Source organism: Oncorhynchus nerka, linkage group LG25, assembly GCF_034236695.1.
Source record: "Oncorhynchus nerka isolate Pitt River linkage group LG25, Oner_Uvic_2.0, whole genome shotgun sequence".
Classification (NCBI taxonomy): domain Eukaryota; kingdom Metazoa; phylum Chordata; class Actinopteri; order Salmoniformes; family Salmonidae; genus Oncorhynchus; species Oncorhynchus nerka.
In genome coordinates, this window is record NC_088420.1 from 14,525,712 (window position 1) to 14,539,966 (window position 14,255).

General features: G+C 46.0%; 1 protein-coding gene across 4 annotated transcripts in view; it reads right to left on the minus strand.

Moving 5' to 3' along the window:
• Positions 1–367: 367 nt before the first annotated feature.
• The window catches only part of LOC115124949 (single-stranded DNA-binding protein 3-like), a 33,502-nt gene continuing 19,614 nt past the window's right edge, over positions 368–14,255 (minus strand). For 2 of the 4 annotated variants that reach the window (XM_029654451.2, XM_029654454.2), the window contains 11 exons: positions 8,129–8,191; positions 7,849–7,986; positions 7,300–7,367; positions 7,162–7,210; positions 5,143–5,178; positions 4,927–4,981; positions 4,684–4,748; positions 3,994–4,072; positions 3,477–3,505; positions 2,223–2,324; positions 368–1,708 (listed from right to left, as the gene is read on the minus strand). In XM_029654451.2, the coding sequence (XP_029510311.1) occupies positions 1,679–1,708; positions 2,223–2,324; positions 3,477–3,505; positions 3,994–4,072; positions 4,684–4,748; positions 4,927–4,981; positions 5,143–5,178; positions 7,162–7,210; positions 7,300–7,367; positions 7,849–7,986; positions 8,129–8,191 (714 nt within the window). In that variant the 3' untranslated portion in view covers positions 368–1,678. Of the gene's footprint in view, positions 1,712–2,222; positions 2,325–3,476; positions 3,506–3,993; positions 4,073–4,683; positions 4,749–4,926; positions 4,982–5,142; positions 5,179–7,161; positions 7,211–7,299; positions 7,368–7,848; positions 7,987–8,128; positions 8,192–14,255 lie in introns of all 4 variants that reach the window. The other 2 variants (XM_029654450.2, XM_029654452.2) reach the window with 1 other exon arrangement.

Consider the following 14,255-nt stretch of genomic DNA (forward strand, 5'->3'; position numbering starts at 1 on the left):
TTTAGGTAGTATCCAAATGACCCTGCTTTAGGTAGTATCCAAATGACCCTGCTTTAGGTAGTATCCAAATGACCCTGCTTTAAGTAGTATCCAAATGACCCTGCTTTAGGTAGTATCCAAATGACCCTGCTTTAGGTAGTATCCAAATGACCCTGCTTTAGGTAGTATCCAAATGACCCTGCTTTAGGTAGTATCCAAATGACCCTGCTTTAGGTAGTATCCAAATGACCCTGCTTTAGGTAGTATCCAAATGACCCTGCTTTAGGTAGTATCCAAATGACCCTGCTTTAGGTAGTATCCAAATGACCCTGCTTGCTTTGTAGAGTGGGAAAACAAGAAGAAATAAAAAGAAAAAACAGACAAGAAGTTGAGTCATTGTAAAATTATATTAACAAGCATTCTTTCCTCAGTTTGAAATAAAGAAAACACCAGTAAATAAAGGCAACCTGGGACAGAGGTGTATAACGCTTAATATTCACAGAAAATGAAATAAACCTTTTATCACATTTACAAGACTGCCGCTAAGTTTATGGTTTAGAAAGCGTTGGACTAATTTCAAAATAACTGGGTCAATATACATAGTCAAATTGGTATCAAAATATAAAAAAACAGCAATAAGGAGACAAAAATACCCAACTACCAATATGCATCTCAGGTTACAATGGGTTGAACTCTTTCACCGTCACATCATCCAGATGGAACAGTAGGAAACCACGGCTAAAACGATGTTGAGAGAAAGGACAGTGTTAAGCACAGGCAGGGAAGAGGTTAAACACACATCACGTGGACTGGAGCTAGGTAGTATGTTGTTCACAGATCTCAGCGTTCATGCACCTCTGTTGTTTCCAAACCCAGTTTAGCCCAACTTTGCTTTCCCCCTTGACAGAGAACAAGAACAGCAGTGAGACTGTTTAAATAAAAAGCTGAATAAACCAGTGCAGAATTCGATTGCTCTCCTCATCGACAAAACCATAACCCACAAAACATTCCTTATCGATGACATTTTGTTGACACATTGAATGGGATCCAATTTCACTTTTTAAAAACCCACTGAGCACTTAAACTGTTAAAAAGGCCCAGTTCGATCACATCACTTCCCCTTCAAATATGGATAAATAGTACATAGGGACAAAGTCATTTAAAGGAGTTGTCACAGAGTTAAAGGCAGATTCAGACGCCTGTTTTCAGACTCATTTTGTGACGCATACTGCGTGGCTGAATGCAGGACCTGAAATATGAAAAAAATAAATTGAGAGTTTTTCCTAGTTTACAATGCTTAACTTAATGCACATCAGTGTTTTAGGTGGCTATAAGTTGAAACCTGGACAGAACATCTTGCACCACAAAGCAATAATAAAATCATAAGAGGTCAACTTTGACCATTTTCTTTGCTGGGCAGGGGGGGAATAATCATTTCTGCAAATAATTTAAAAAAATTGTCATGTATGCAGTAGTTTCAGTAGCTGGTTTCGTCACACTTGGGGTGGTGATGAATGAAGAACTGTCCTTCATTTGGAACGAAGAGGAGCAAGAAGTCGCCATTTTGAAAATTCGCATATCAGCATTCTGGAATTGCGTGGAACCAAAATGTCGCCTGTCCCTGGTTCTGTGCTGATACGTTTTGGCCATGTCCTGTTATGAGCTCAGATCCTCTGAGTGATGGCAGATTGAGGGGAGTTCACACACTCATCGTCATGGTAGGGGAGTACTGCTGAGGGGTACAGACAGAGTTCAAATCAGGAGAGCTTACGCTAATGGCATGACACACACACACAACAAACAATAGAACACATACTGCAACTGTAGAAAGGAAATGCACTTCCTCACTCTAGCCCCCAAAAACCTTATTTGGCAACTGCCCAGTGCCCCCACACTACACTGCCACTGTAGAGTCAATGATGCTGTCACAATGATGCTGTCACAATGATGCTGTCACTGTGGCTTCCCTTGGGTGTCAAAGTGCCATGACCGTAGCTTTACTGTGGAGTCAATACTGCCATATAGGCACTACTTATAGTTACTGGCAACACAGTGGCCTCAGCTGGGTTGTGTTCACTAGGCACTAATTGGAAGAAAACTGACTGAAACATGGAGTGACTACCTGATCTTGTTCAACAGGAAACAATTTTTAAAAACTTTTTCTTCAACACTTACCATTTTATCCTCTCCTACACTAAAACACATTAAAACGTTTTATATTGCATGGTGAGAAGGGGACTTACATTCTCACTCTGAAAGGAGTGCAGGAAGTTCCCACCCAACTCGTCACCGTCCCTCGGGGTTCCAGGAGGGTTACTAATGCCACTTAGATGGTTTGGAGAGTTCTGCGAGGAGGCAGGAAAGAGACTAAGTAAATAGGCAACAACAAGTAGTCTAAATGTCGTCATTGTCCCTCTTGACATTGACAGCGCTGGAGTTGGCAAGAGCAGAAAAGGTCTGGGCCCAGGCTATAGGAGGAGACAACAGGTCTGGTCCCAGGCTATAGGAGGAGACAACAGGTCTGGTCCCAGGCTATAGGAGGAGACAACAGGTCTGGTCCCAGGCTATAGGAGGAGACAACAGGTCTGGTCCCAGGCTATAGGAGGAGACAACAGGTCTGGTCCCAGGCTATAGGAGGAGACAACAGATCTGGTCCCAGGCTATAGGAGGAGACAACAGGTCTGGTCCCAGGCTATAGGAGGAGACAACAGGTCTGGTCCCAGGCTATAGGAGGAGACAACAGGTCTGGGCCCAGGCTATAGGAGGAGACAACAGATCTGGTCCCAGGCTATAGGAGGAGACAACAGATCTGGTCCCAGGCTATAGGAGGAGACAACAGGTCTGGTCCCAGGCTATAGGAGGAGACAACAGGTCTGGTCCCAGGCTATAGGAGGAGACAACAGGTCTGGTCCCAGGCTATAGGAGGAGACAACAGGTCTGGTCCCAGGCTATAGGAGGAGACAACAGGTCTGGTCCCAGGCTATAGGAGGAGACAACAGATCTGGTCTCAGGCTATAGGAGGAGACAACAGGTCTGGTCCCAGGCTATAGGAGGAGACAACAGGTCTGGTCCCAGGCTATAGGAGGAGACAACAGGTCTGGTCCCAGGCTATAGGAGGAGACAACAGGTCTGGTCCCAGGCTATAGGAGGAGACAACAGGTCTGGTCCCAGGCTATAGGAGGAGACAACAGGTCTGGTCCCAGGCTATAGGAGGAGACAACAGGTCTGGTCCCAGGCTATAGGAGGAGACAACAGGTCTGGTCCCAGGCTATAGGAGGAGACAACAGGTCTGGTCCCAGGCTATAGGAGGAGACAACAGGTCTGGTCCCAGGCTATAGGAGGAGACAACAGGTCTGGTCCCAGGCTATAGGAGGAGACAACAGATCTGGGCCCAGGCTAAACAAGAAGTTCAATAGAAACGTATTGCACAAATTAGTCCAAATGATTTGTTATGTTTTGCTAGTAATCTATATGTATAGCCATGTTATAGTATTCACCTTGTTGAGTCCGTCCATATCACCAGAGCCTAAAAAAAATAAACGTTTATAGTTCATGAACACTGAAATTAAAACGTTACGATTCTTTACTGAACTAATAATGCAACAGGTCATATGTATGCTAAAGATATATGTATGCTAAAGATATATGTATGCTAAAGATATATGTATGCTAAAGCCTGGCACTGTTGCTGAGAATATGTCTCCTTGCGTCACATTACTGGTTGATCTACTACACTGTACCCTGAGTCCCAAATGGCACCCCATTCCCGATATAGTGCACTACTTTTCACCAGAACCCTATGGGCCCTGGTCAAAAGTAGTGCACTATATAGGGATTAGGGTGTCATTTGAGACACCACCATTGAGGGAGCCTACGTTCAGATTGTCTGAATGAACAACTACTCCCAACTAGTCATGCACTGGTTAGTGAATACTGTTCTAAACTGAACACAACCCCAATTGGCACTTGAGAACTATATGTTGTATGGTAACCACTGGCAGCGCAGTGCTTTACCTAGCGATCCATTCATGTGGTGTGGTTCCATGCCTGCCATGGCCCCGAGGGGTCCGTCAGAGCCAGGGCCCATAGGGAACTGTAGCGGGAGACAAGCACTGCCTTACTACACATGTCAACAGAACAGGAACCACTATCACAACAGACTAGGCCAGGAAGAAACAGGGTATGTCCCAATCGAGTAAGCCAGGTAGAAACAGGGTATGTCCCAATCGAGTAAGCCAGGTAGAAACAGGGTATGTCCCAATAGAGTAAGCCAGGTAGAAACAGGGTATGTCCCAATAGAGTAAGCCAGGTAGAAACAGGGTATGTCCCAATAGAGTAAGCCAGGTAGAAACAGGGTATGTCCCAATAGAGTAAGCCAGGTAGAAACAGGGTATGTCCCAATAGAGTAAGCCAGGTAGAAACAGGGTATGTCCCAATAGAGTAAGCCAGGTAGAAACAGGGTATGTCCCAACAGAGTTATATAGGGTCCCAAAAGGCACCCTTTATAACAACAGTTATTTTGTCCAGGGCCCATAGTGCACTATATAGGGAATAGGGTGCCATTTGGGATGAACAGTTTCATTATGTAGGACTAGTTAATGTTTCTTATAATTGTATCTTAAAAGTTATCTGGCGATGAAGAAACATGAAACAACGTGACTACTACAACAGATTTGAGAGGGCTGGTATGAGAAGCAAACTCACATTTGATCGGTTGCCAGGTCCAGTGTTGATCATAGTGTAGAGGTTGTCCCCAGAGTTGTTAGAGTCTGAAAAGTGGTTGATAAGCAATCAATCTCAATTATTATTATGATAATCAATAGACAAGTGTACTTCGGGCAATGAGAACAGCCAAGATGGCAAACACACTCATTGAAGATGACGGTTATTTGTCAAAACATTTTTACATGAATTCCTATTCCCCAAGGTGGACTATGGAGTACCTACCCGCAGGGCTGGGCATAACGGGTGTTCCGGTGGGTCCCCCTCCACCAGAACCCCCCTTTAGAGTGTCAGAAGAACACAACCCATTTATAATTAAACAGTGAATCACAAAACCAGCAATGTATCTGTACCAGGGTGAAATCTACAAACACGAAAACAATAATATACTGGTATCTGACTGAAGTGTGTGAGAGAGAGAGGTCGTCAGAGAGTACTTACCCCATACGCTCCAGGAGAAGGTGATGAGTAAGGCATCTGAAACAACCACAACATTACAGGAAATCTAAATCGGTGTTCACCTCTCAAAACGGTATCATTCATCATTTTAGCCTTATCATTATCCATCTTACATGGAAGCTGGGGGTGTCCCGCACCCTATTCCCTATATAGTGCACTTCTTTAAACAGGGGCCTTATGGGTTGTGTAAGGCGCTATAAAGGGAATAGGGTGCCATTTAGGATGTAGCCTGGGATATATAATACTACAATTACATCCAGGACTGGGAACATGGTAATGCATTAGATCTCCAGAGCTCCTACTGAGAGAGGTCAGACACAGACTGCTGCAATCTGAACAGACAACATCATGGTGTGTATAATAGATTTATATATATATATGCCATGATCTCTTATTGCTGTCACTTGTTATATCCACTTCAAATCAGTGTACAGTTGTGGCCAAAAGTTGAGAACGACACAAACATTAATTTCCACAAAGTTTGCTGCTTCAGTGTCTTTAGATATTTTTGTCAAATGTTACAATGGAATACTGAAGTATAATTACAAGCATTTCATAAGTATCAAAGGCTTTTATTGACAATTACATAAAGTTGATGCAAAGAGTCAATATTTGCAGTGTTGACACTTCTTTTTCAAGACCTCTGCAATCTGCCCTGGCATGCTGTCAATGAACTTCTGGGCCACATCCTGACTGATGGCAGCCCATTCTTGCATAATCAATGCTTGGAGTTTGTCAGAATTTGTCTATGCTCTAGATGGTTGGGAGAAGTTCGGAGGATGTGTTGGTACCATTCTTTATTCATGGCTGTGTTCTTAGGAAAAATTGTGAGTGAGCCCACTCCCTTGGCTGAGAAGCAACCCCACACATGAATGGTCTCAGGATGCTTTACTGTTGGCATGACACAGGACTGATGGTAGCGCTCACCTTGTCTTCCCCGGACAAGCTTTTTTCCAGATGCCCCAAACAATCGGAAAGGGGATTCATCAGAGAAAATGACTTTACCCCAGTCCTCAGCATTCCAATCCCTGTACCTTTTGCAGAATATCAGTCTGTCCTTGATGTTTTTCCTGGAGAGAAGTGACTTATTTGCTGCCCTTCTTGACACCAGGTCATCCTCCAAAAGTCTTTGCCTCACTGTGCATGCAGATGCACTCACACCTGTCTGCTGCCATTCCTGAGCAAGCTCTGTACTGGTGGTTCCCCGATCCCACAGCTGAATCAACTTTAGGAGACGGTCCTGGCGCTTGCCAGACTTTCTTGGGCACCCTGAAGCCTTCTTCACAACAATTGAACCGCTCTCCTTGAAGTTCTTGATGATCCGATAAACGGTTGATTTAGGTGCAGTCCTACTGGCAGCAATATCCTTGCTTGTGAAGCCCTTTTTGTGCAAAGCAATGATGACGGCACGCGTTTCCTTGCAGGTAACCATGGTTGACAGAGGAAGAACAATGTTTCCAAGCACTACCCTCCTTTTGAAGCTTCCAGTCTGTTATTCGAACTCAATCAGCATGACAGAGTGATCTCTAGCCTTGTCCTCGTCAACACTCACAACTGTGTTAACGAGAGAATCACTGACATGAAGTCATCTAGTCCTTTTGTGGCAGGGCTGAAATGCAGTGGAAATGTTTTTGGGGGATTCAGTTCAGTTGCATGGCAAAGAGGGACTTTGCAATTCATTGCAATTCATCACTCTTCATAACATCCTGGAGTATATGCAAATTGCCATCATACAAACTGATGCAGCAGACTTTGTGAAAATTAATATTTGTGTCATTCTCAAAACTTTTGGCCACGACTGTAGATGAAGGGGAGGAGACAGGTTAAAGAATCATTTTTAACACGGGCCAGTATCCCCGTGGAACGCGTTCGACACCTTGTAGAGTCCATGCACCGACAAATTGAGCATGTTCTGAGGGCAAAAGGGGGATGCAACTAAATATTAGGAAGGTGTTCCTAATGTATTGTATACTCCGTGTCTAGAGGGGAAGTTGGACTCACTGAGTTGCCGTTGTTCGGATTGGGCCATGGTCGTCCAGCACCTGGGCCCCTGCATTGTGACGAGAGAAACCCCAGTTAGAAAACAACACACACGGGAGATGCATCATGTGAAAGGAGAGTAATAGAGACAAGGCTCACATCATGTTCACTCCTGGCATCCCAGGGCCCATGGCGTTATGTGGAGGCCGCATCCCACCACCAAAGTTCTGCAACGACAACTAAGAATCAGACTACCATAACCAGACCGAACCAAGGCCAAGAACCGAGACAGACTGGATGGATGATGGTGACAGGCAGTTTCAATAATCAGGGGGCTAGTCTCTGAAAGACTACAGACGTTTTGTAAACTGCTTAGAGATAACGGCTGCCTACAGACGGGGGTGTAACATTACCAGTCTGATATAACGGCTGCCTACAGATGGGGGTGTAACATTACCAGTCTGATATAACAGCTGCCTACAGATGGGGTGTAACATTACCAGTCTGATATAACGGCTGCCTACAGACGGAGGTGTAACATTACCAGTCTGATATAACGGCTGTCTACAGACAGGGTGTAACATTACCAGTCTGATATAACGGCTGTCTACAGACAGGGTGTAACATTACCAGTCTGATATAACGGCTGTCTACAGACAGGGGTGTAACATTACTAGATATAATGGGAGCAGAACAGTAGTGGCCTACCTGAGGTCCTGGCCCCATAGGGCCCATTCCTCGAGGCCCACTCATCCTCTGCATTGGTCCCAAGTTAGGATGGCCTTGTGGTCGTGTGTGATCCATGGTTTGGAGCATGAGATGGGGGCCAGGGCCACCGCCAGGAGGCTACAAGACATACAGGGGAAAGAGGGAGGTATAACTCATACGGAGGTAAATCTATTTGTTAAACGACAGTAGACTGGGTAGACTGATGACAGCATTGTATGGTGATGTTGGTGGAGAATGCTGGGTACTGTAGTTTGTTTACCTGGTTGCCCATTCTTATAGGAGGGCCTCGTGGGCCTGCGGTGAATCGTGGGTTCATGAAAGACTACAAACACAAATAACAATTAATTTAAATTTGTGTTCCATCACAACATCAGCACAATTATACTGAAGAAACAGCAATTGCAACCATTCATAAGGGAGGTAGTTGCTTCACTTGTAATATCTATAACGTGTATATCGACTCTGTAGCGGTACCCCCTGTATATAGCCTCCACATTGACTCTGTACCGGTACCCCCTGTATATAGCCTCCACATTGACTCTGTAGCGGTACCCCCTGTATATAGCCTCCACATTGACTCTGTAGCGGTACCCCCTGTATATAGCCTCCACATTGACTCTGTACCGGTACCCCCTGTATAAAGCCTCCACATTGACTCTGTACTGGTACCCCCTGTATATAGCCTCCACATTGACTCTGTACCGGTACCCCCTGTATATAGTCTCCACATTGACTCTGTACCGGTACCCCCTGTATATAGTCTCCACATTGACTCTGTACCGGTACCCCCTGTATATAGCCTCCACATTGACTCTGTACTGGTACCCCCTGTATATAGTCTCCACATTGACTCTGTACCGGTACCCCCTGTATATAGCCTCCACATTGACTCTGTACCGTAATACCCTGTATATAGCCTCCACATTGACTCTGTACCGTAATACCCTGTATATAGCCTCCACATTGACTCTGTACCGTAATACCCTGTATATAGCCTCCACATTGACTCTGTACCGTAATACCCTGTATATAGCCTCCACATTGACTCTGTACCGTAATACCCTGTATAAAGCCTCCACATTGACTCTGTGCAGTAATACCCTGTATATAGCCTCCACATTGACTCTGTGCCGTAATACCCTGTATATAGCCTCCACAGTGACTCTGTTACCGTAATACCTGTATATAGCCTCACATTGACTCTGTACCGTAATACCCTGTATATAGCCTCCACATTGACTCTGTACCGTAATACCCTGTATATAGCCTCCACACAGTGACTCTGTGCCGTAATACCCTGTATAAAGCCTCACATTGACTCTGTACCGTAATACCCTGTATATAGCCTCCACATTGACTCTGTACTGGTACCCCCTGTATATAGCCTCCACATTGACTCTGTACGGTACCCCCTGTATATAGTCTCCCACATTGACTCTGTACGGTACCCCTGTATATAGTCTCCACATTGACTCTGTGGGTACCCCCTGTATATAGCCTCCACATTGACTCTGTACTGGTACCCCTGTATATAGTCTCACATTGACTCTGTACCGGTACCCCCTGTATATAGCCTCCACATTGACTCTGTGCCGTAATACCCTGTATATAGCCTCCACATTGACTCTGTACCGTAATACCCTGTATATAGCCTCCACATTGACTCTGTACCGTAATACCCTGTATATAGCCTCCACATTGACTCTGTACCGTAATACCCTGTATATAGCCTCCACATTGACTCTGTACCGTAATACCCTGTATAAAGCCTCCACATTGACTCTGTACCGTAATACCCTGTATATAGCCTCCACATTGACTCTGTACCGTAATACCCTGTATATAGCCTCCACATTGACTCTGTACCGTAATACCCTGTATATAGCCTCCACATTGACTCTGTACCGTAATACCCTGTATATAGCCTCCACATTGACTCTGTACCGTAATACCCTGTATATAGCCTCCACATTGACTCTGTACCGTAATACCCTGTATATAGCCTCCACATTGACTCTGTACCGTAATACCCTGTATATAGCCTCCACATTGACTCTGTACCGTAATACCCTGTATATAGCCTCCACATTGACTCTGTACCCGGTACCCCCTGTATATAGTCTCCACATTGACTCTGTACTGCATACTCCCTGTATATAGCCTCCACATTGACTCTGTACCGGTACTCCCTGTATATAGCCTCCACACTGACTCTGTACCGGTACCCCTGTATATAGTCTCCACATTGACTCTGTACCGAATACCCTGTATATAGCCTCACATTGACTCTGTACTGGTACCCCTGTATATAGCCTCCACATTGACTCTGTACTGGAACACCCTGTATATAGCCTCCACATTGACTCTGTACCGGTACCCCTGTATATAGCCTCCACATTGACTCTGTACCGGTACCCCTGTATATAGCCTCCACATTGACTCTGTACCGGTACCCCTGTATATAGCCTCCACATTGACTCTGTACCGGTAATCCCTGTATATAGCCTCCACATTGACTCTGTACCAGTACTCTCCTGTATATAGCCTCCACATTGACTCTGTACCGGTACCCCCTGTATATAGTCTCCACATTGACTCTGTACCGGTACCCCCTGTATATAGCCTCCACATTGACTCTGTACCGGTACCCCTGTATATAGCCTCCACATTGACTCTGTACCGGTACCCCTGTATATAGCCTCCACATTGACTCTGTACCGGTACCCTCTGTATATAGCCTCCACATTGACTCTGTACCGGTACCCCCTGTATATAGCCTCCACATTGACTCTGTACCGGTACCCCTGTATATAGCCTCCACATTGACTCTGTACCGGTACCCCTGTATATAGCCTCCACATTGACTCTGTACAGTACCCCTGTATATAGCCTCACATACTCTGTACCGTACCCTGTATATAGTCTCCACATTGACTCTGTACCGGTACCCCTGTATATAGTCTCCACATTGACTCTGTACCGGTACCCCTGTATATAGCCTCCACATTGACTCTGTACTGGTACCCCCTGTATATAGCCTCCACATTGACTCTGTACCGGTACCCTCTGTATATAGCCTCCACATTGACTCTGTACCGGTACCCCTGTATATAGCCTCCACATTGACTCTGTACCGGTACCCCTGTATATAGCCTCCACATTGACTCTGTACCGGTACCCTCTGTATATAGCCTCCACATTGACTCTGTACCGGTACCCTCTGTATATAGCCTCCACATTGACTCTGTACCGGTACCCCCTGTATATAGCCTCCACATTGACTCTGTACCGGTACTCTCTGTATATAGCCTCCACATTGACTCTGTACCGGTACCCCCTGTATATAGCCTCCACATTGACTCTGTACCGGTACTCCCTGTATATAGCCTCCACATTGACTCTGTACCGGTACCCCTGTATATAGCCTCCACATTGACTCTGTATCGGTACCCCTGTATATAGCCTCCACATTGACTCTGTACCGGTACTCCCTGTATATAGCCTCCACATTGACTCTGTACCGGTACCCTCTGTATATAGCCTCCACATTGACTCTGTACCGGTACCCTCTGTATATAGCCTCCACATTGACTCTGTACCAGTACCCCTGTATATAGCCTCCACATTGACTCTGTATCGGTACCCCCTGTATATAGCCTCCACATTGACTCTGTACCGGTATCCCCTGTATATAGCCTCCACATTGACTCTGTACCGGTACCCCTGTATATAGCCTCCACATTGACTCTGTACCAGTACTCCCTGTATATAGCCTCCACATTGACTCTGTACGGTACCCTGTATATAGCCTCCACATTGACTCTGTACCGTACCCTGTATATAGCCTCCACATTGACTCTGTACCGGTACCCCTGTATATAGCCTCCACATTGACTCTGTACCAGTACCCCTGTATATAGCCTCCACATTGACTCTGTACCGGTACCCCTGTATATAGCCTCCACATTGACTCTGTACCGGTACCCTCTGTATATAGCCTCCACATTGACTCTGTACCGGTACCCTCTGTATATAGCCTCCACATTGACTCTGTACCGGTACCCTCTGTATATAGCCTCCACATTGACTCTGTACCGGTACCCCTGTATATAGCCTCCACATTGACTCTGTACCGGTACCCCCTGTATATAGCCTCCACATTGACTCTGTACCGGTACCCCCTGTATATAGCCTCCACATTGACTCTGTACTCAGTACCCCTGTATATAGCCTCCACATTGACTCTGTACCGGTACCCCCTGTATATAGCCTCCACATTGACTCTGTACCGGTACCCCTGTATATAGCCTCCACATTGACTCTGTACCGGTACCCCTGTATATAGCCTCCACATTGACTCTGTACTGGTACCCCCTGTATATAGCCTCCACATTGACTCTGTACCGGTACCCCTGTATATAGCCTCCACATTGACTCTGTAATCGGTACCCCTGTATATAGCCTCCACATTGACTCTGTACCGGTACCTCCTGTATATAGCCTCCACATTGACTCTGTACCGGTACCCCTGTATATAGTCTCCACATTGACTCTGTACTGGTACCCCTGTATATAGCCTCCACATTGACTCTGTACTGAGTACCCCTGTATATAGCCTCCACATTGACTCTGTACTGGTACCCCTGTATATAGCCTCCACATTGACTCTGTACTGGTACCCCTGTATATAGCCTCCACATTGACTCTGTACCGGTACCCCTGTATATAGCCTCCACATTGACTCTGTACCGGTACCCTCTGTATATAGCTCTCCACATTGACTCTGTACCGGTACCCCCTGTATATAGCCTCCACATTGACTCTGTACCGGTACCTCTGTATATAGCCTCCACATTGACTCTGTACTGGTACCCCCTGTATATAGCCTCCACATTGACTCTGTACCGGTACCCTCTGTATATAGCCTCCACATTGACTCTGTACCGGTACCCTCTGTATATAGCCTCCACATTGACTCTGTACCGGTACCCTCTGTATATAGCCTCCACATTGACTCTGTACCGGTACCCCTGTATATAGCCTCCACATTGACTCTGTACCGGTACTCCCTGTATATAGCCTCCACATTGACTCTGTACTGGTACCCCTGTATATAGCCTCCACATTGACTCTGTACCGGTACCCTCTGTATATAGCCTCCACATTGACTCTGTACCGGTACCCTCTGTATATAGCCTCCACATTGACTCTGTACCGGTACCCCTGTATATAGCCTCCACATTGACTCTGTACCGGTACCCTCTGTATATAGCCTCCACATTGACTCTGTATCAGTACCCCTGTATATAGCCTCCACATTGACTCTGTACCGGTACCCCTGTATATAGCCTCCACATTGACTCTGTATCGGTACCCCTGTATATAGCCTCCACATTGACTCTGTATCAGTACCCCTGTATATAGCCTCCACATTGACTCTGTACCAGTACCCTCTGTATATAGCCTCCACATTGACTCTGTACCAGTACCCCTGTATATAGCCTCCACATTGACTCTGTACTAGTACCTCCTGTATATAGCCTCCACATTGACTCTGTACTGGTACCCCTGTATATAGCCTCCACATTGACTCTGTACCAGTACCCCTGTATATAGCCTCCACATTGACTCTGTACCAGTACCCCTGTATATAGCCTCCACATTGACTCTGTACCAGTACCCCTGTATATAGCCTCCACATTGACTCTGTACCAGTACCCCTGTATATAGCCTCCACATTGACTCTGTACCAGTACCTCTGTATATAGCCTCCACATTGACTCTGTACCAGTACCCCTGTATATAGCCTCCACATTGACTCTGTACCAGTACCCCTGTATATAGCTCTCCACATTGACTCTGTACCGGTACCCCCTGTATATAGCCTCCACATTGACTCTGTACCGGTACCCCTGTATATAGCCTCCACATTGACTCTGTACCGGTACCCCTGTATATAGCCTCCACATTGACTCTGTACCAGTACCCCCTGTATATAGCCTCCACATTGACTCTGTACCGGTACCCCTGTATATAGCCTCCACATTGACTCTGTACCAGTACCCCTGTATATAGCCTCCACATTGACTCTGTACCGGTACACTCCTGTATATAGCCTCCACATTGACTCTGTACCGGTACCCCTGTATATAGCCTCCACATTGACTCTGTACCGGTACCCTCTGTATATAGCCTCCACATTGACTCTGTACCGGTACCCCCTGTATATAGCCTCCACATTGACTCTGTACCAGTACCCCTGTATATAGCCTCCACATTGACTCTGTACCGGTACCTTCTGTATATAGCCTCCACATTGACTCTGTACCGGTACCCCTGTATATAGCCTCCACATTGACTCTGTACCGGTACCCCTGTATATAGCC